At 37.5% G+C, this 21,160-nt stretch overlaps 1 protein-coding gene across 2 annotated transcripts in view; it reads left to right on the forward strand.

Annotated features, from left to right (window-relative positions):
- LOC113503704 (CUB and sushi domain-containing protein 3) overlaps window positions 1-16,815 on the forward strand; it is a 94,950-nt gene extending 78,135 nt beyond the window's left edge. The window contains exons 8-12 of one of the 2 annotated variants that reach the window (XM_026885773.1): window positions 973-1,146; window positions 7,364-7,689; window positions 8,213-8,403; window positions 10,024-10,237; window positions 12,490-12,540. In XM_026885773.1, the coding sequence (XP_026741574.1) occupies window positions 973-1,146; window positions 7,364-7,689; window positions 8,213-8,403; window positions 10,024-10,234 (902 nt within the window). In that variant the 3' untranslated portion in view covers window positions 10,235-10,237; window positions 12,490-12,540. Of the gene's footprint in view, window positions 1-972; window positions 1,147-7,363; window positions 7,690-8,212; window positions 8,404-10,023; window positions 10,238-12,489 lie in introns of both variants that reach the window. The other variant, XM_026885772.1, reaches the window with a different exon arrangement.
- Window positions 16,816-21,160: the final 4,345 nt, after the last annotated feature.

Here is a 21,160-nt window from a genome sequence, read left to right on the forward strand (position 1 = left end):
CTTTTGCCAGCGACTGTCACATGACGATATGGATTTTTCACAAGTAGGCTTCCTCATGTGACTTTCTATATGTAGTTGTCAAGTGGGTCGCTAGAACCACGGAACACAGGAAACAGTCAATATAATAGTTTTCTTATTAAACTAAAGTCTTTTTTATTATTTATTTTTTTATTAAAAGTATGGAATTTAATCCTTGTGTCGCGGGAAATTTCGCAAACATACAAATCACGTGCACAAAGACACTTAGATTCAGAATAAACATTCGTGGATCACAAAAATGCTTGTCCTACGCGGGGATCGAACCCGCGACTCGACGCGACGCGCGCATTCGTTTTGGCGTGCTGTTTCGTTTTGATTCACCCATTTTGGAACTACAATGACACTGTCATAATCACACACATAGGAGGCATTCTTATATCACCCCTTTTCAAAATAATTACGATCAATTACAAAAGATTAATTACAAATTAATCTTTTCGATTTTAACTGCACGGATAGCCGAGTGGTTGAGGTCATCAAGAGTGCGTGTCGTGTCGCGAGTTCGATCCCCGCGTACGACAAGCATTTGTGTGATCCACGAATGCTTGTTCTGAGTCTGGATGTCTCTGTGCACGTGATTTGTGTGTTTGTAAAACCCCCCGCGACACAAGGATTAAATTACTAACTACGAGAGTCACAAGTCACAAAAACACAGATCATTTTATCCTTATTATACAGAATCTCTCTTCTATTTCTCTTCAAACTTCTATTTTAACAGTGTAACCGTACTTTTGTAGTAGCAACTTGAAAAGTCTGACAGCCAGTCTAACCAAGGGGTGTCGTGTTGCCCAGGTAACTGGGTTGAGGAGGTCAGATAGGCAGTCGCTCCTTGTAAAACACTGGTACTTAGCTGAAACCGGTTGGACTGGAAGCCGACCTCAACTATGTTGGGAAAAGGCTAGGTCGATGATGATCTTTGTATCTATTTGCCAGTGGTGCAGTGCGCGGAGCCGCCTCAGCTTCAGAACGGTCGCGTATCGTTCAACTCTTCGACGTTTGGTTCCATGGCGGAGTATAGCTGTACTCGTGGTTTCAAACTACAAGGAGAAAAACGAATCGCCTGCCTCGCGTCCGGATTGTGGGACAAACCTGCACCTACATGCATACGTAAGTCTTTTAAATCTTAATCTTCTTCTTCTTCTAATATATAAAATTCCCGTGTCACGATGTTAGTTACCGTACTCCTCCGAAACGGTTCGACCGATTTTTATGAAATTTTGTATTCATATTGAGTAGGTCTGTCTAGAACAACATCTATTTTTCATACCCCTAAGTGATAAGGGTTGCTCACACTAAAAATATAATATTTTATTTTTTGGACGAAATTGTTTGTTTTTTTTTATAATGTGGCATTAAAAATACATACAACTAGAAAAAAAAAATCTGTAAAACAACGTTTGCTGGGTCAGCTAGTATATTATAAGCTTACCTTAAAAACCTTTTTTACCGTTGCCTTAGTAAGTTGCGTTTAGGATACGCTAAAATGATCTTTGAGAGTCTCTTTAAAACCGTTGAAGATGTGCAATTTACAATCAATTAGTTTTTAAACAATCACACAAATATATTAAATGCAAATAATGTTAGTGTGTTTGTATGTGCATGTATATGTTTCTTACCTTTTCACGTTCAAACGGCTGGAACGATTTCGATGAAATTGGGTAAGTTTTTAGCTGTACCTTAGAATGACACATAGGGAACTTTTATTTACTTTAAAGAAATACCACGACAAATAAAATTCAGGGGGGCGAAACCATAAGCAACAGCTAGTTACATAATACATTTATTTTTTTTAAATAAATTTAGAAATATTAATACTACCCTCTTTCTGAGGCAGACAGGCAAAAAAGAACTTAGAGAAAAATCGTTTAAACAGTATTTAAATTGATTATTATGCACTAGAAAAAAACATCTGTTATCATTACTCGAAACTTACTACTGAAATACATTTTTCAATAAAAAAATATATAGTCACACAATCACCCTTCATTACTAACCTATAACTTACAGCAATTATACAAAAAGAATCACAAAACAACATCCTGTAGCTCAGTGACATAAAAGTAGGATTGCTACGCAACGCGGGTTCGAACCCGGCGACGGTAACTACGAAACGTGAGCGGACAGACTCACCAATTATGAAATCGATAAACATTGCTCCGTTCCACGAAACACGAATGTATACCTCCACTTATGGAAAATACCATTGAAATAATTGGCATCAACGAGAGTACTTACATAATTTCTACGGCGAAAGAAATTATCTTCTAATATATAAAATTCCCGTGTCACGATGTTAGTTACCGTACTCCTCCGAAACGGCTTTACCGATTTTTACCAAATTTTATATGCGTATTCAGTAGGTCTGAGAATCGGCTAACATCATTTTTCATACCTCTAAGTGATAAGGATTGCTCATACTAAAATTTATTTTTTTATGTTTTCTGACGAAATTTTTTGTTTTTATTTTTTTATAATGTGGCATTTAAAAATACATACAACTAGAAATAATTTACTTGGCAAAACAACGTTTGCTGGGTCAGCTAGTATCTATATATAATTCAGTATGTGTGTACCTATGTCTGCTTAAGACACAATATACGAAGTTATGATTGAGTGTCAAAGTCAAACAACAAAATACGTTTTTTTATATTTTTTTTATTGAATCAGGAATATAGCCTAGTTACAAAATTATACAACGAAACAAAGAATACATAAAAATAATTAAATTACTATCACATTCAGGGAAAATCAATATACAATAACTTATCATAATTAAAATTAATTCTAAACTTATCTTAACATATTTAAAACTACAAAATGCAAAACGGTTTCTAAAATCTAAATCAATTTTTAACTTAAATAATAAATTAGATTACCAACTTACACACTAACACATGCGGGTACAATGCATGTGTAATTGAAAAGTAGTCTTGTGGGACAAGAAAACTTATTTTTATATAATAATAACTGCGTCCGAATGTAAAAAAATACAGTATAAAATCCGAATACAATTGTAAAAATTTCAAATTACATAAAGTGCAGTCAGAGTGAAAATTCGCAATCCAAATATGTTACGAAAGAGTAAACATTACAAAACGTTGAAACAGTAGGAAAATACGGATACAAAAAATATTTTTGCAAAAGTTTCGGACGCGAGTACCTAACCTAGCCGGACGCAACATTCCTCATACAATTCACTTCATACACTTATCACTTTTCGTTGAAAAGTTCCGACTCGAAGCCCGGTGTTACTAACTAAGATCGTATGCCGTTAACTCGCCGGGTCGTGGTGGCCGGGATCGTCGTAGCCATGCCGCAGGGGATCAGTCTCCGTTGAACAAGAGCCGGGGTCGGTGGTAGAGGGGCGGGGCGACGTTTACTTCTTCTTGGTCGCTCGCTTCTTCTTCTGCTGCTTCTTCTGCTTCCTCTGCCTCGTCTGTGTTACCGGCTGGTACCACTGGGTCTTCGCCTTGGTCCTGGCGCTGCGCCTCACGGGGCGCTGCGGGGTCGGGGGTCGCGCGGGGGGCGGCGGGGGCGGCGGAGGCGCCGCGGACTCGTCCTCCGACCCGTCCAGCAGTTCCCAGTGGTTCAACCCGGTGTGCTTGATGGTGTCGTCGATGAGCTTGGTGAGCTCCACGTCCTGCTTGACGGCAGTCTGCAGGTGGTGCGGCGTGATGCGGTTGTCGCCGCTCTCGTAGCAGATGTCGCCGGTCAGGGTCAGGACCTCGGCGACCATGTACTCCATGACGCCGGTCGCGTACGTGGCCGCCGTGCTGGCCACCATCTGGCTCGGGTGAGCCAGGTCTCGCATGTGCCTGTGACACCTCCCCACGGGGAAGACCAGGCCGGCGCGTTTAGACCGCGGTATAGTGGTCGGCTGAGACTTTTTTCTCGATTTGGCATCGCGGGACATCTGCATCTCCTCCTTCTTTTTGTCCTCCTCCATGTTGGTCAGTCCTCCGCTAGTTACTCGGTATCCAAGAGCTGCACCAACAAGGCGTCCACCCAGTAGAACGGTGCGCGAGTGACTGGGGGCAGTTCGGCGCGCAGGCGCTCCTCACGCAGGCGCTGTGAGGCGCTTGCGACCTCTCCGAGCGCCCGGTATTTCCGCGAACTCGTCCTAGTTTCGAGTCTATTTATATTACAGGAATTGGGAGCAATCCTTTGTTTTGACAGCGAGTATTATATCGAGCCTCGCTGAGAGTTGTGGACGACGCTGCATCCGTAACGCGAGTAATACGTATGACGGGCGAACGTTACGCTGCCCTCCGCCCTACGACTCCGGGGGGCGCCGCTCTCGTCCCGCAGCCCTACCGATGCCGCCCTAGACTAGGTAAACAGAGCCTGCGTTCCTGCAATTTTAGATTTAATTGCTTTATAAACTCTGGGTACACTTTGCGTATTCTATTTCATCAAATGAAATAAAGTTTTGTGGAGTAACGTTTTCAATATACAGACGCGATGCAAATTAAAGATAACTATTTGTTTATGAGAATTATTTTTTATTTCGTAATGTTCTTTGTCATTAAGTATTTTAAACATGAATTGGTTTTATATTACATCTGTATAATGATAGTATTAGGTATTATTAAACGTTTCAATGTGTTATCAATTATTATTTTTTTGTAATCTTTTAGTAATAGTAATAAACAGGTTTTAGGGGCTATGAAATTATTAAAAAAAATATTATAACAAAAATTCCCGACTGATTTAAATGAAATATAGTTGAAAAAAATATTATATTTTTGAACTATATTTTAGCGTAATAATATTTTTATTAGGTTGAACAATATTAAATCGAAACACGACTCTAAAAGTCTCTCTCCAGCTTCAAAGAGGACGTTTTCAATTCTGCCAATTTTTTTTTAAATACTTGTACACAGTTCTTGCCGCGATTGCCGCTCACATGTACGTAAATATTTTCTGCCTATTTGTTTACTTTTAGTCTATGGCGCAGACGTTGAACCAGGTAATATCGACTTTTTACTCTGTTTAATATCGCATTCTGCTTTAATGGACTTTTATATTGCAACATTATTAGCTTTCAAGGCTTTTAACAATATTTTGTTACTTCAAAGAGAGTGCACGTTGTGTGTACAATCATCTACGGTGTGTAACAAGTATCTATACAAATATTACGAGGTTGAAGAGTTTGTCTGTTTGTTTGTACACGCTAATCTCGGGAACTATTTGAGATCGAGTCTAATTTGAATACTTTCAGTGTTAAATAGCTCAGTTATTGAGAAAGGGTTTAAGGATTATACACCGTGAATTTTTAGTCGTCTTACAAAAGTAACCCAGTTCATGTATCGAATCACTAGAACACGTTCATGATAAAAAAATGCTGAGGGGCGAGGGCGGCGGCGTTTTGATCATTTTTAAGAGTATATTTCAGATTTCTCTTGTTTAATTTTTCCTCGTAATTATTATATTAGTTGATGATAAAAAAAAATCGCGCCTAGGGGTATTTTACGTCGGATACATGAACTGGGCCGCTTTTGTAAGACGACTAAAAAATCACCGTGTATATATGTTTTTTAATTGGTTTTCATCTGAATTGGAAGCAGACTTTTTCCAATTCTATGATATTATTTAAGTAGTCTCTTAAAAAATATAGTCTAGTCATTCAATACTTATGCAATTCGGTCATTATGTATCGGTAGAAATTTTATTTTTTAAGACGGTCTTATCATAAAATACTTAAACTTTGAATTTATAATAGGAGCACATGCAAAAGTATTAACAGCACCATCTGTGCATCGAGACATAAACTTATTGGTTAAAGTGAAGTGACAGCTGATCTGAAATATGCCCATGAATGATTCATGAGAACGAATTGCTTTAACAAAATGTTTATGTAGTTTTATTTGATTCTTTGATTGTGTAAAGTTGTGGCAATTTAATTGGAAATAATTTTAGGTTTTTGATTAAGCTTAAATATGAGTGTAAATGTAATTTTATGATATTGAAGCGTTGGGTAGCTTAATATTGAAAGTGGTAGTAGAAATTTCGTTAAAACACCATCTAGTTTAGACTCGTTTGAATGATCTTTTCGAGTGCTTTGGCTCCAAAGTAATGAGCAATCTAAAAGACTGTTTTAAGAAGAGTTTTGTATTTTATATTAGCTTGTTTTGTAATAAAATATTGCAAGTTAATTTAGACCCAAGGTTGGTTTCAGGTAACGCTGAAATTTTGAATGCAAAATTTGCTTGAGAATGTTATATTATAATGACTTGGATTTGAACGAGGACCGAAACCGATGGAGGAAAATCATCCGCTCCAAATGTGGCCCTGATGCTGACCACGATCCTCAGATATGACGGACCGATTAAGATGATGATGATGGATTTGATAAGATGTTGAAAGTTAAAGGTGTCCATAAGAGCAACAACTACTTCGTTAATAATATTATACTCCACAACGTTCACACAACGCCATCTAGTCTCAAACTAAGCAATACTCGTATTATGAGTATTAGATAACTGATAAATATACTGAAATGAAACTACTTTTACGGATTTTATCGCGGTTTAATTTTAGATTTTAGTTCCCGACGTTTCGAAACCTTTGCAGGTATCATGGTCACGGGCAGACTGAGATGGCGTACGTCTTGACAGAAGATGTTGCTCGTTCTACCTTCATATTTGAATTAATTATTTGTGGTCCGACCTACGCAGTATGAGCTCACTGTGTCTTGATGTCTTGCAGCGCGATAAAATCCGTAAAAGTAGTTTCATTTCAATGTCTAACATTCGCGTAAACCTAAGAAACCACTATGATAAATATACTTTTATATTCCAAAGTACATATAAAATATACATAATATACACCCAAAAAATGGAAAAAATGTTAGTGCTCCTAATACAAACATTTATCGCTAATGGGAACCGAACCCACGACCTCCGGTATAGCAATCTGGGCGACTAACCACTAGCCCAACAGGCCAGTCAGGCCGTTTGATTCGTATTACCGATACTTTTATACCGAAGAAGAAATACCCTTTTTAGTTTTTTTACTCTCCTCAAAGATTGTATTATTTTGCAATGCCTTAGGATATAATTATATTATTTTATTCTTAGATCTCAACTTTTGAAAAGAAGGTTTATAAGAACGTATTTTCACTTAATTTTTTTTAACGTTATTTTTTTAAATACGAGTATATTTTATTTGCATAATAAGCTACTTTAAAAATGAAATTTCATTCGAACAATGTCTTATCATGTACCAGAGATCATGGATAACCAAAATTTACCTAAAAATTACTAGCGTAAATATTTTCATATTTCATCCAAATATTCATCAAAACATTTCTTCTAAATTTCAGCTGAAGAACGACCCACAACCACGAGCATACGCAGTACAACCACAGAGGCTACGACGACGCCGCGACCACCACCAGTGGTGACTACACCACGCCTCGTACTGCCCCCACGCCCACGGACTACACCAAGACCGTTATCATCCCCCACTCCATTCGTCACAGCTGAAACTACTCGCATCAGGCAGAGAGTAGCCACAGAAAGACCGACGACGGAAAGAACGGTCACCAGGACGTATGAAAGACCACCGGAGAGAAAGGTGACTGTAAGCGATACGCAGGAGTCTCCTACCAGTCATATTATCGTGGCTAGTCATCCGAGGGAGAATCAGGTTTGTAAATATCTTTATACGGTTGAGAATGGTTGGTCGCAATGCGAAAAAGATAGAGAGCGTCGTGACTTCACGTGGATCACATAAGTATTTGTGTGATCCACGAATGCTTGTCCAAATTCTGCCATTTTGCGTTACAAGGATTTTTTTCGTCTGTGCGGCAGTCGTTTCTTCCGAATAAGAAACAAAACGGTTGAGTTTATATCTCTTCCCGTTTAGGGAAGGTTTTGAGTATTTGTCATCATGCTAGCTCACTGCGAGTTGACAATTTCAGAATCCAATATTTTTGATCCAGGATTCGTTCAATGTTTTCCTTCACCTTTTTGTCAGTGGTGTCTTAAATTAAGAAAATATATATAATTTTGAACACACCATCAGTCTGTAAGATGTTGCTTGGTAAATCGGGTCGTCCTTAATGAGATTCCGAGGTAGTACGTCTTGAACTTTGAAAAAGTCACAGTGTGACTTTACCAGCTTTAACATCGATCTTTCACATACTAAACATAGCTCCTTTACTTTCCAGATTGTGGGCAGCGGTAACAATATAAGAGCTGAACAAACTCCTCGAGTGAACATCCCACAGCCGGTTGATGGTGAACGACGGGACCCGGTCGGAGCCCGCTTCAACATCGGGGCAGTAGTCGCTCTCGGCGTGTTCGGAGGACTCGCCTTCCTCATATCAATCATTACCACCATTGTCATCTTTGTCAGAAGGTAATTTGAAGATCTCTTTTTAAAATACTCGGTAGAATAGATAAAGCTTGAGAATTTGGGCTACAAGCAAATATGTTTGTCTCAAGTAGGTTTTTTCCAAGCGAAAAATGTACCATGTAAATGTTATAAAAAAAAATCGGGTCATCTGGGAGAATGATCAAATCGTGACTAGTTCCGATTATAGCGTGTAAAAAATCAAACATATTTGATTGTGTCGGTGCCCTTTAGCTACAAATGATAACGCTTGACAAATGAGTGTCTTTATAATGTTATAAATGAAAGCAAAGTTCATCATCATCCTTCCCAACTATGTTGGGGTCGGCTTCCAGTCTAACCAGATGCAGTTAAGTACCAGTGTTTTACAAGGAGCGACTGCCTATCTGACCTCCTCAACCCAGTTACATGGGCAACACGGTACCCCTTAATTAGACTGGTTGTCAGACTTTCTAGCTTCTGACTACCTGTAACGACTGTCAAAGATGTGTTAACCGACGTCCGTTCCATTTGTCAAACGCCATCACTTGTCTGTATTCCTAATAGTCCGGTGCACGGATGTAGACACAGTTGTGTACAAGAACGAGGAACAGAAATATGTTGCTGACTTTATCATTACCAAGTGGAGTGTCGAGACAAATATACAATTTAAAACTTTTACAAGTGTCGTTCAGTGTCGTCAGATGTCGTTCTCGTATACAGCTGTTATTGTCGTAGGGATTTAGAATTTTAACATACCGTATAAAGAAGACTTAACTAACTATTTTTCTTTTTGTATTTGTATCGAATTGTTTTATTAATTCTAGTATTTTATGTGAGTCGCTTTTTGGAAACTGTTTCATTGTGAAAGTAGATCACCAGTCAGGTAGTACCTTAAAGATAATCCATAATTATTTATATCTATCTAATTATCTGTGCTAGATTACACACAACTTTTCATTATAATTGGAACGAAGTTCCTTGTCGCGTTGCAAAAGGGGACTAGACGGAATAAATTAAGACCAAAAGTTGTAACGACACTTTTTGCTATAGTCGAAATCCGTGCAGCGTGTATCGCTGTCTGTCTGTCCCTCTTATACACCGCGATTTTTTTGTCGTCTTACAAAAGCAGCCCAGTTCATGTATCCAAAGACTAGAACACGTTCATGATAAAGAAAATGCAATTTTTATTCAATATTATGATGCAATTCGTAGTTTTAGAAACACAGCTCTGTTGCGAGCGCGGTCCGAGCCTTGTAACAATGGTGAGAGGCGCGGGCGGCGGCGTTCTTATCATTTTTAAGAGTATATTTCAGATTTCTCTTGTTTAATTTTTCTTCGTACCTACTAAATCTTAGTTGAAGACAAAAAAATAATAATCGCGCCTAGGGGTATTTTATGTCGGATACATGAACTGGGCTACTTTTGTAAGACGTCTAAAAAATCACCGTGTATACATCAAGCCATTTATCTGTCTCAGTTTATATAACTCCTTTACTAGGAATATAAATATAATAGGAACTTCGTTCTGTCAGAGTGTCCGTTGATACATCTCAAGTTTTACATTCACCTACCTGACATATACTCCTCGTCTATACGCCGCCACTCGTTAGAGACTGACTTATCAATAGCCTCGCTTACCATCAGGCGAGTTAAGACGCATCAAGCTAAAACCCACTACATCAGTGATTGGTACGCCAGCGGAGGCAAGCGGCCCCCGCCGGAGGTCCGCGAGCTGCCCTCCCGCTGGTACACCCTCTTGGCCCTCCCGTTCCCCGACCAGCAGGTTGGGAGGCGGGAATTCGCCAGAACACACCGACACACGCACCGCGCCGGACATTTCTCCAACCCATTATAGCCAGTGCGTTGTTTAACTATTAAGGTACTACGCTGACTTGGTGGTTGACCGTATACATTTGCACTGATTGACTATTTCGCGGGAATAGACACTGGGGCCTTCCACGCACCGGCTATTTCTTCCGTGTTCGCGCTGCTTTAGTCATCTCGTGTGAAAAGTGTTGCCTTAGAAATTTCGCATTCAAAATGTTACTTATTTTGTATTTGCGGCCGTTTTCAACGTCTTTCGTTACTCTATTTCACCAATACCGTTCTCAACAATTATTTATGTACCTACTTACCTCCAATATACGCCATGTTGACATCAAGGCTGCTGCAGGTTACAACAACTTTATTAAGCTGCTAAAATAGTATCAAATACAAAAATAGAAAATGGTCGTAAATCTTTTTAAATATTTTTTAGGCAACCACCACGTCATCGCTATACGCACAGGGTATTCGCACGCGCTAATATCAATATTCACATCAAAATTATTATAAAGGCTGGTTCAACACAACTTGCAATAAAAACACTTTCAAACTTTTGTAAATTTATTTTTAAACATTACAATGTTAAATGGAAAAAGATTTTTAAAACTTCTTAACAGTTATAAATACACAATTCTCTCATTATATTGCAATCGCAAAAGCACAACGACCAATGAGGTATAGAAATACAAAAATGTCCTTATAGAATTAGATTTCTACGATAGTACAAGCTAGCAAATCATAGATTTCTAAAAATGTGTGATACATATTTTTAGCCATACGATTGAAATGTTGATGTCACATCACTATACTTTCTACAGACAAATGACGTCACAAGCCTAAACTTAGATAAGCTAAGCTGCGCCATGTTTGATACGTACTAAAAAAAACGAAAAATACGACCAATTTTTTTTAGAAATCTTCAAGATACCTGATTAGATTTATTTAGTCAAAACTCTATTCGATCATCGTAAAATACTTATAGAAACGTAGCTTAACTACGGGGTCTCATTATCATGATATAAACAAAAGAGGTTACACATAGAATCCTGTCATTATTTCGAATGCACGCATATTTTTTTTAAAAAGACCTCGTTAAATAAAATGCTTTTACCATAGACTATTATCAACTGCCAGTTAAAACTTATATCACGGGGAAAAAAACCGAAATAGTCGATAAGGATATTTACAAATACATTCACTGAGCTATAAAGAACACTCTTTTCCTATCACTCATTCAGACGATGCGAGAAATATCTTGTATACATTGCGAGTTCAAGCAGCTTTGGAATCAAAACTAAATAAATAAATAAATGCGGACAACATCACATACATTGCTCTGAAGCCAAAGTAAGTTGCTAAAGCACTTGTGTTATGGAATTCAGATACAACGAAGGTACCACAAACACCCAGACCCGAGGCAATGTAGAAATGTGAATTTTTACATTGACCCGGCTGGGGATCGAACCCGGGACCTCAGAGCTAGCGACACCTTGAAACCGGTGCGTGCGCCACTCGACCACGGAGGTCGTCATAACTAATATATCATAACCGGCAATGAATACAACAAACACGATCATTCTCGTTTCGTCTGCATGAGCTCAATCTGTCAATATACACATTTACTCAGCTTAACACTGGAGATTATTCACACAAAGAAATCACTTTCATCACAGATCCCTTTCAGAATCAACGCACAATGCAATGCGGCACCAAAAATATGTGTTAAATAATATATTTTTATGGTCACCACGCCAAACTTGAGCAGCGCACCGTCGCGGGTTCGATCCCCGCCTTAGACAAGCGTTTGATCCACCATACTTGTCCTGAATCTAGGTGTTTCTGAGTATGTGACTTTAATGTTTGTGAGCAAAATATTACTTTAAATACGGTCTGTAAGAAGACATATTTAAAATATTATTGAGGCTTTACAATACACTGCATCTGTGCCACAAACACATGAGAAATACTTCTAATTAACACCTAGCACAAAATCCAATGTTATGTAAATATTATTATATACGAACAATTACCTAAGAAATGTATTTTCTATTGAATATCCATCAAAATATGTTTATTGTTTAACATCACTAAGTTCTACCTAAACCCAACTACAAGATTGTCTTTAAAATTGTTTTCTATTTTATTGTCATTAATATAAAGTTGTTTTTCCTTTATAGCAGCTATTACTGTGTCTTTCCACAATTATAACTTGCCTATTGCGTTACACCCTCTAACACTTGTTAGAAATGCTGTTTACAATATTCCAATCGTATATGGAACTTTCAGCAGGATCCGCAACACGGGCCAACGCTACCGACACCACGTGTCACCAGACTGCAACACGGTCGGCTCTCTTGACTCCTCATCATCAGAGTCGAGGAGCGGCCTCAACCGGTACTACCGCCAGGCCTGGGAAGAGCTCCACGAGGCCGCCGGGGGCAACGGAGGCCACGGGGGGCACGGGGCCCACGGGGGGCATCGGAGGCACGACCGCGAAGCCCCCAAAGACGGGTCCGAGTTGGTCGTGTCGGACGTGTACCCCGCCCCCCACGCGCGCGACAAGCGTCGCCATCACCACCACCACCACCACCGCGAGCCCCGACACCCAGACTGGAACCCACACCGTCCCCACCATAACCACAAACCTAGGTATTAAGTAAGACTGGTTAAGTATGTGTGGATACTGAAACGTGAATTTTGAACTAAGGCTTTTTACACAAGGCGGGATTTCCTCGAATGTGCACTGAGCCTAAGTCCACTTTAAGTCTCACGTTGTCTCTGTCACTTTAAGTTGTAAATCGACAGATAGACATGTAGGAAGACAAGTTGCGTTTCAATATTCCGGGTAAGCTACGTTATAATGTATCTTGTAAAAGAGAAGTGACAAAGAAATGATATTAAAATAATATTTCTATTTGTCCATCTTGTAGTCTAATGTATAATAAAGTATTTGTCCCTCAAACATGAATTGATCAAATTAGAGAGAATTTAAACTTATTTGTGAAGTCACTATTGTGTATACATTTTACGAAACTGTTTATCTTTGCAAAAATCTAATATTTTTAAATATATATGTTAGTTCCTTTTAATACCCAATCATATGAGTTTTAACAGATTTCTGTACAATAATCACAGTTCTTCGCTTCTCTTATGCAAGCTACATTATAGTAGGGTGGTACTTAAGGCAGAGCAACGGTGTATTGTGGAACTAAACGGTACGGGAACCTATTCTGATTGCACTGATTCTATTAAACGGAAACTTGAAGTAATATTCAGATAAAAGAAACATAGAAATGTCAGAATACATCTGTATTCATAACAGAGTTGCATTTCAAATAATTCTGAAATTGTGTAATATGAGAAATCGTTTTTGAAAGAAAGTGACCGTCACTATTAAAATGTCATTCTCTTACGTTTCAAGTTTACAATTCCAATGCGATGATATACTATCACTGCTCCTTTCGTTTAGGTATTTGAAAAACGGTAAACAGTCTTACAAATACAGAATAAAACGCGAGAAAATTAGCTTATTAAATATAGCACTGAAATTAATCGGTAATTTCGTTTGTGCATTATAAAATAGATATTGGCTAAGATTATTTAACTTTATTTGAGAACGTAAACCAATTGAGTATGGGCAACATACTTAGTTTCGACTCCGAATCGATATCTCAACAAATGTTCTTTAGGAATAAGTATCCCTTATCATATATTTTGCGGATTTTATTCCGTAGTATAAAAAACGATATAAAATGCATCATAATCACCAACAGAATTTAAAATAGATTACAATTTGCGCATTACAACTGCTTATTATATAATACTCTGCGGTATCACAGAGGAAAATTTAAAATATCCTTTTCAAAAATAGCTAATTCAAGACGTACGTCTTGTGTGTATCAATGTTTAATGGAATCAGAACTTTCATCAGCTTTAAGAGGACCTAATATTTAGTTTTCATTTGTGGAAGTACCGCGTAGATCAAAAACCTTGCTTCGACAATAGGGATGACGACAATTTTTTTTGCAGTGTCCGTCTTGTAGTTTTCTGTATAATAATGGATACGTAATTTTTTATATTTCACGCAAACAGAAATTGACCAAATTACAGTGAATGAAACTTACGCGTGACGTCACGATTGAGTATAAATTTTACTCTATCGTTACGTCACAAGCCCCCACCCCTAAACTTCAAAGCAGTTAATCTTTGTTAATTCTAGTTTTTCTGGAAAAGGAAAAAATACGTGTCTCATACTTTTCAATTATCTAACTGAGGGACTAATTAGATTTTTTCCTTTTATACCCAGTCGTCATCTCTATTACATAATCCTTCTGAAAGTGCCGTCACCGCTAAAGTCCACAATCCCAAGGCGATACAAACAAACTGTACCAAATAACGACTTCTAATATTTAATTATTATATTATTTATCATTTAACATGTGAGAGTTGACTTTAACTTTATGTTATAAATATGGAATGGCGATCGTTATCAATTCGAAATCCGCCATATTGGCGCTCAGACCACTTGAAGTACTTTAGGGAGCGTTTTTTATTTACTACATAATATTTTACTATATTATTACGACAAATTATTAAGGTATTTGACTACATAAAAAAAAATCAGAAAAAGTCAGACGCGCTGTTGTCTGTGTGTCACTGAGAGAAAAAGTATCGAGGTTAAGCAATGGTAGGTACGGTCATTACGTGACTGATTGTTATTGCAAGCCTGTTTTCCTTTAACAGGCTCTAAGTGTCACCTACGACTTACAATTGACCGGTTTTATTTGCAATAAGTGAAATTTTCAAATTTATATCAACACCAATCAATGTGGTATACAACAAGCATTTATCAGCAATACACACGAACGATATTTTGCTTAATAAATCTATATTTTTGTGTGTCATTGCATTTCAGTCGTCAGCAACAGTGGCAGAAACAAAATGACTCTTAATCTTCAAAAGCGACTTTGGATTCATTGTCGTTACTGCTATTAAATTGCTAACTAAAGTGTTTTTCAATTTTTCTTTCACACTAAGAGAAATAATACTACGATATTAAGAAACTTTACAAGATATCAAACTTGCTTGATAGTTGCAACGGGATCTGACACGGACTATAAATAAAAAAGACGACCCTTTCATTATGACCATGTTTAGTAGTCAAATATCATATTAAAACCTACGGAACAACGAATAAATTATATTTTTATACGAATCTTAGTATAATTGTATTTTTAATATTCACAGTATTGCATTCATTACTTCTCGCTTGACTATGATTACCTTGATCTTCTCTTAATAATTTCGTGTTTCAAATTTATATTTAGTTTTAAGCTTTAAAGTGTAAATAATATTATTAGCCTAGCAGTAAGATTAGATCGAAGATAATCATTGTTTTCTGCTATTCTCTTGTTAAAAAAAAATGTAAATTTATTTATTTTACTGTATTTACAAACGACATTTTGGTAAACGACACCTTAAAGTGTCATGGTGTCCTTGTCACTGTTAAGTGGAAAGAGAAAAATAGACAATTAAAAACGTGACTTATACAAGTGTCGTATGTAAAAACATTTAGTTAAGTAACTGTGAAATTGTGTCCGTTTATTGTAAATTGTAATTTTCTTTATGGATTTTAATGGCGTTATAACCGATCTTTCTTTTAATGACTTTTATATTCCTATAAGACTTTTCCTTTTGTTATTTCTTCTGTTAGCGACGTGTTCTTAACGTTTTAGTTCTCGAAGGAGGATCGAACGAGGGACACTCATATGTACTATTGAATAACGGTATTCTACAATTAATTGATAAACTAAAAACAGAGCAACAACGCGAACTGAATAAGGAAACAAAAAAAAACCTTTAAAGAGTCCTATGCATGTCTATAATATCGACAGCTTTGTACTTCAAAGTCCAATTTTGATTTTTGAGTTTTGATTGTTTTTAAGGGGTACTCAAAAGGTAGAAACAGAGCCTTATCACTAAGACTGCCGTCTGTTAGCTTGTCACCGGTTTTTGTCTCATAAAGTGTGATAGCTGGACAATTCAGTTCACAGATCATGTATATCTTTTGTCGCTGTAACGATTGATACTAAGATAAAGTTAAGCAACGTTTGGTCCGGACTTGAATTTGATGTTAGACAATTTTTTTTATTTTTTTATTTCGCGGACCCTTGACACTTGAACTGTCTTGAAGTATATTGGATGTTTTCATATATATAACCGTTAAAAACTAAAATCAGTCCGTGTAAATTCTATTATAAAGTCCATGTATACCAGCCTAAACTAACAAAATCTACTATGTATGGTACAAAGTAATTTAAAAATTGTATGAAGCTTGAATGAGCAGTACAACTCTACGACGGTTGCTTTAAAAGGAAAATATAAATCTAATGTGCCATCCACGAGGCAGACATACAGTAGTTCACAGTTTATATTTTAATTTATTATTATTTTATTATTAATTAGATTTTATTAGAATTATTAAATATTAATAATAATATATTGTGTATGAACAAATATGTATGTAATTGACAAATGATTTGTTTACTGTCAATAATAGTGCTCAAAAGTTTGTATCATTTAAACGTTGGTATTAAAATTTGTGATTATTTATGTTTTGTTTTTTTTTTTCAACCTAGAAAAGCAATACACGGTGATTTTTTAGTCGTCTTACAAAAGCAGCCCAGTTCATGTATCCGACGTAAAATACCCCTAGGCGCGATTTTTTTTTTTATCATCAACTAAGATAATATGTACGAAGAAAATTAAACAAGAGAAATCTGAAAATACTCTTAAAAATGATAAAATTGCCGCCGCCTGCGCCCCTCACCATTGTTACAAGGCTGGGACCGCATTCGCAACAGAGCTGTGTTTTTAAAAAACTACGAATTGCATCATAATATTGAATAAAAATTGCATTTAATTTTTTTTCAAATCTCATAAATACCTATTTTTTTTATCATGAACGTGTTCTAGTCATTGGATACATGAACTGGGCTGCTTTTGTAAGACGACTAAAAAATCACCGTGTATTTTCAAGACTCATTTATTCATACCAGGCTATAGTTGTCCCACTGACACAGACCTTCCCGTATAGGAAAGATAAGCATTGATCACCCCGCTGCTGGGTTACTGGGGGTTGGCAATTTCCGATTTCATCATTTAGCAACTATTTTTCCTGACAATGTTTTCTCACCGTTTGTCGGTGGTGCCTTAGATAAAGAAAGTACTCATAGCCATGAAAAAGTCACGTTGTTACTATGCTGGCGTAAGGACCAAACCTGCACCTTTTGCATTCGAATACATACGAAGACCTGCATAAATTTTTTTATACACTTAATCCGATTTTGATAGTGTCTGTGATTTCATTGGAATCCTTGCATGAATGTAATAATTATCGATGATTTATTAAGTATACATTGAGCGGTATGGTCAAAATATTTATCAAATGATGTAACGGTTTACTCACGCGTATTTATCGGGGTAGCCCGACTAGTTTCGGACCCAAACGGAGTCCTTAATCATGAGCAGACGCGGCGGGATCGCGAGTCTTATAGTAAAACTGGAGATTCTCATTTCAAGTTGTGATTCTTTTTAATTAAGTTTCTACCGTGACATATATATTTTCTTTATAAAATATACTTAACACGATACATATTTTAAACTCTAAAAAAAATACGCCTCGAGAGAATTTAATAAATGTGAAATGAGAGCCAAGTTCAATAATATGAGATGATTTTAGATTTCAACGATAAAATGAGTTTAAAATATTTTATAACAACTTCAAATATTGTTTTTTCCAATAACTTAGGACAATAATAATGACTAATAAATATCTTTTGCTAAGGTTTAGCCTTCACATGTTTTAATCTGTCCGTCTCAGTATCATAGCAGCACGACAATTCAGTTACCTTGAACTTGGTTTGACAAGCTACCGAGAGCGTCTGTTTTTTATTTGCACTATCAGAATCATTGATCATTGACGATTTCAAAGTGTAGTTATTGCTCCAACATTATATTACTAATGAAAGGTTCTGAATATCTGTTTACAAAACGAATAGCTTCTTTGGCTTTATATATTAACTAGCTGTTGCCCGCGACTTCGTCCGCGTGGTTAGAATATATAAGTTATGATTTATACCTCCTCTGGTTTTTCCACATTTTCCATTGTAGCTTAGCTCTCATTAGTCGCAGCGTGATGGTATATAGCCTAACACCTTCCTCAATGAATGGTCTATTCAATACAAAAATAATTTTTCAATTTGAACCAGTAGTTCCTGAGATTTGCGCGTTCAAACAAACAAACAAACAAACTCTACAGCTTTATACATTAGTATAGATTTGATTATTCTAACATCTGCAGGGTGTGTTAAGGTTTCAATCAGGCAACCTACCCACCACAACTTATAGCATTTTTTATTAATATTTTACAATTTCTACATTGGCTTTTCTCTTACACAACCTCCCCTACAGCCAAATGACATTCCTACATTCATTAACGGCAATAAATAACGCTGGAATGTATGAAGATGACGTTACATTTCGAGAAGTCACCTAACTTCGACCTTCACCTTCGGATGTTTGGTAATTTAGAATTATCACTTGGCTAAACGAACTGCCATAATATTGTTAAGAGAGTAATTTATAATTCACTGGCTATCCCGGCGAATTACGTACCGCCTAACAGCCGTTGTTCACAATGCAGACAAACATACAATTTTTTTTGCATTTTTTTATATATTTTACTACCGATACCGTTTAAAACTTCCCTGGACTTTTACGAATATTTCAAGTCTAAAAAAGCCAAATCGGTTCAACCGTCTCAAGTTTTAGCGACACTAACGCACAGCAATACAGTTTTATTTTTATGAGATGTGATTACAAACTCGCATTGGTACTTTACCTGCATTGGGTATAGTATCTACGACTATTACAGCTAAGTATAAGTACAACGCACAGCACTAATCGCAAAGCTGATGCTGTACCGGCATTCACCAGGAGAGTAGTGCTAGATGTAGCTCGGGAGTCAAACCGCGGTAGTGCATGCAACACCTTCGCCCTGAAAACAGTATTAGGTGAATATTAGTAAGTGGAGACGGTTATTTATCTAATATATAAAATTCCCGTGTCACGATGTTAGTTACCGTACTCCTCCGAAACGGTTCGACCGATTTTTATGAAATTTTGTATACATATTGGGTAGGTCTGAGAATAAAACAACATCTATTTTTCATACCCCTAAGTGTGAAGGATTGCTCACACAAAAAAAAATATATTTTATTTTTTGGACGAAAATTTTTATTGTCCTTTTTTATATAATGTGGCATTAAAAATAATCGGCAAAACAACGTTTGCTGGGTCAGCTAGTTTACTTATAAAGAAAGAACTGACACAGGCATGTAGAGGAGATCAAAATCAAAAGACATTTATTTAAATTAAGTTACTAAGTGGCACTTTTTGAAGGTTTTTTGGTACATTGGACAGCACCAAATTCCGCCCAACCTTCACCGCTTTTTAAATGCTTTTGCTGGGAGAGAAGAAACGCCGCAAAACACCCCATTAGCGAACAATATACATTGAGTTTTAAGAAATACCCGTTACATTTTTCACAGATTATAATGGTAAATTCAGTTCTGGAAGCAGGTACTGTCGGTTTTTGCATGTTTTAAGAGGGAGTTTAAGCTAAGCTGATTGTACTGCGTTGATAGCGGAGTGGTTGAAGCCACCACGCCAAGATCACAGAGCGCGACGTGTCGTGGTGTTGTGTGGAATTCGAGGATCCCACATGGGAAAAACATTTGTGTAATCCACGACCAGTGACGAATACTTGCGCTGGTTGTGTCTTTGTGACTAAGAAACTAAGTAAATATTAAAGGAAAGCTTCGAATGAGTTAAGATGCAAATGTTCGTACGTCATCTCACGAATTTGTAACAGGGTGTTGGTACATGTGTATTTCATTTTCCTTTTGGCGTATATTTTTTCAGTATTTGAAAACTTTTTGGGGGATATTGGGAACACGGGGCGTTTGCTAAGACTATATGATTTTGAAGTGACGATATTTGATGGTTTACTATGGATCAAATACCTGAACGGCTACGGCTAAGGCGCTCGTCGCTCGCAGCTACGGTGGTCGTCGCTCGTAGCTACGGTGCTCGGCGCTCGCAGCTACGGTGCTCGGCGCTCGCAGCTACGGTGCTCGGCGTCGCAGCTACGGTGCTCGGCGCTCGCAGCTTCGGTGCTCGGCGTCGCAGCTACGGTGCTCGGCGCTCGCAGCTACGGTGCTCGTCGCTCGCAGCTACGGTGCTCGTCGCTCGCAGCTACGGTGCTCGGCGTCGCAGCTACGGTGCTCGGCGCTCGCAGCTACGGTGCTCGGCGCTCGCAGCTACGGTGCTCGGCGTCGCAGCTTCGGTGCTCGGCGCTCGCAGCTACTCAGCTCGTACATCCGAGAATTGTTATAAATGAATAAAATTAATTCTGACGGGAAAAAAAAACAAAGTTCAAGAAATAAGTTTGTTTTTCGATTTTATAAAATAAAATAAGGGTTTTTGACATTTAATTTGGTTATTTGGGAGATTAAACATTACACGATTTAATCACTTCCATTTCATTCCAAAGCCATAATATGGCAAGTAAATTGAACATACATCGTGCTATTAGTACTGCTACGAACCTATAGGTTCACTTGGCGAAAGGTTGTTCAAAGCCTATACTAATTATTAAAGGAATACTTACTTTGGACGTGAGGTGCTGATCTTCTTGACAGGATCTATGTAGTTGGGGAGAAAAAACAGCTAAGCTTGCTTGCGACGAGCTCTTAATTTGTCCGTCTTAAGGAAAACACAGCATTCCGCTTTGAATTTCAATTTATATCGAATACAGTGCAGTGTTCCTCGTCCTATCTCATGATCTATCAGACGGTTCTTCTTATAATAAACATGTTGATGGCTGGCTTTAGCT

The sequence above is a fragment of the Trichoplusia ni genome, chromosome 20 (assembly GCF_003590095.1).
Source record: "Trichoplusia ni isolate ovarian cell line Hi5 chromosome 20, tn1, whole genome shotgun sequence".
Classification (NCBI taxonomy): domain Eukaryota; kingdom Metazoa; phylum Arthropoda; class Insecta; order Lepidoptera; family Noctuidae; genus Trichoplusia; species Trichoplusia ni.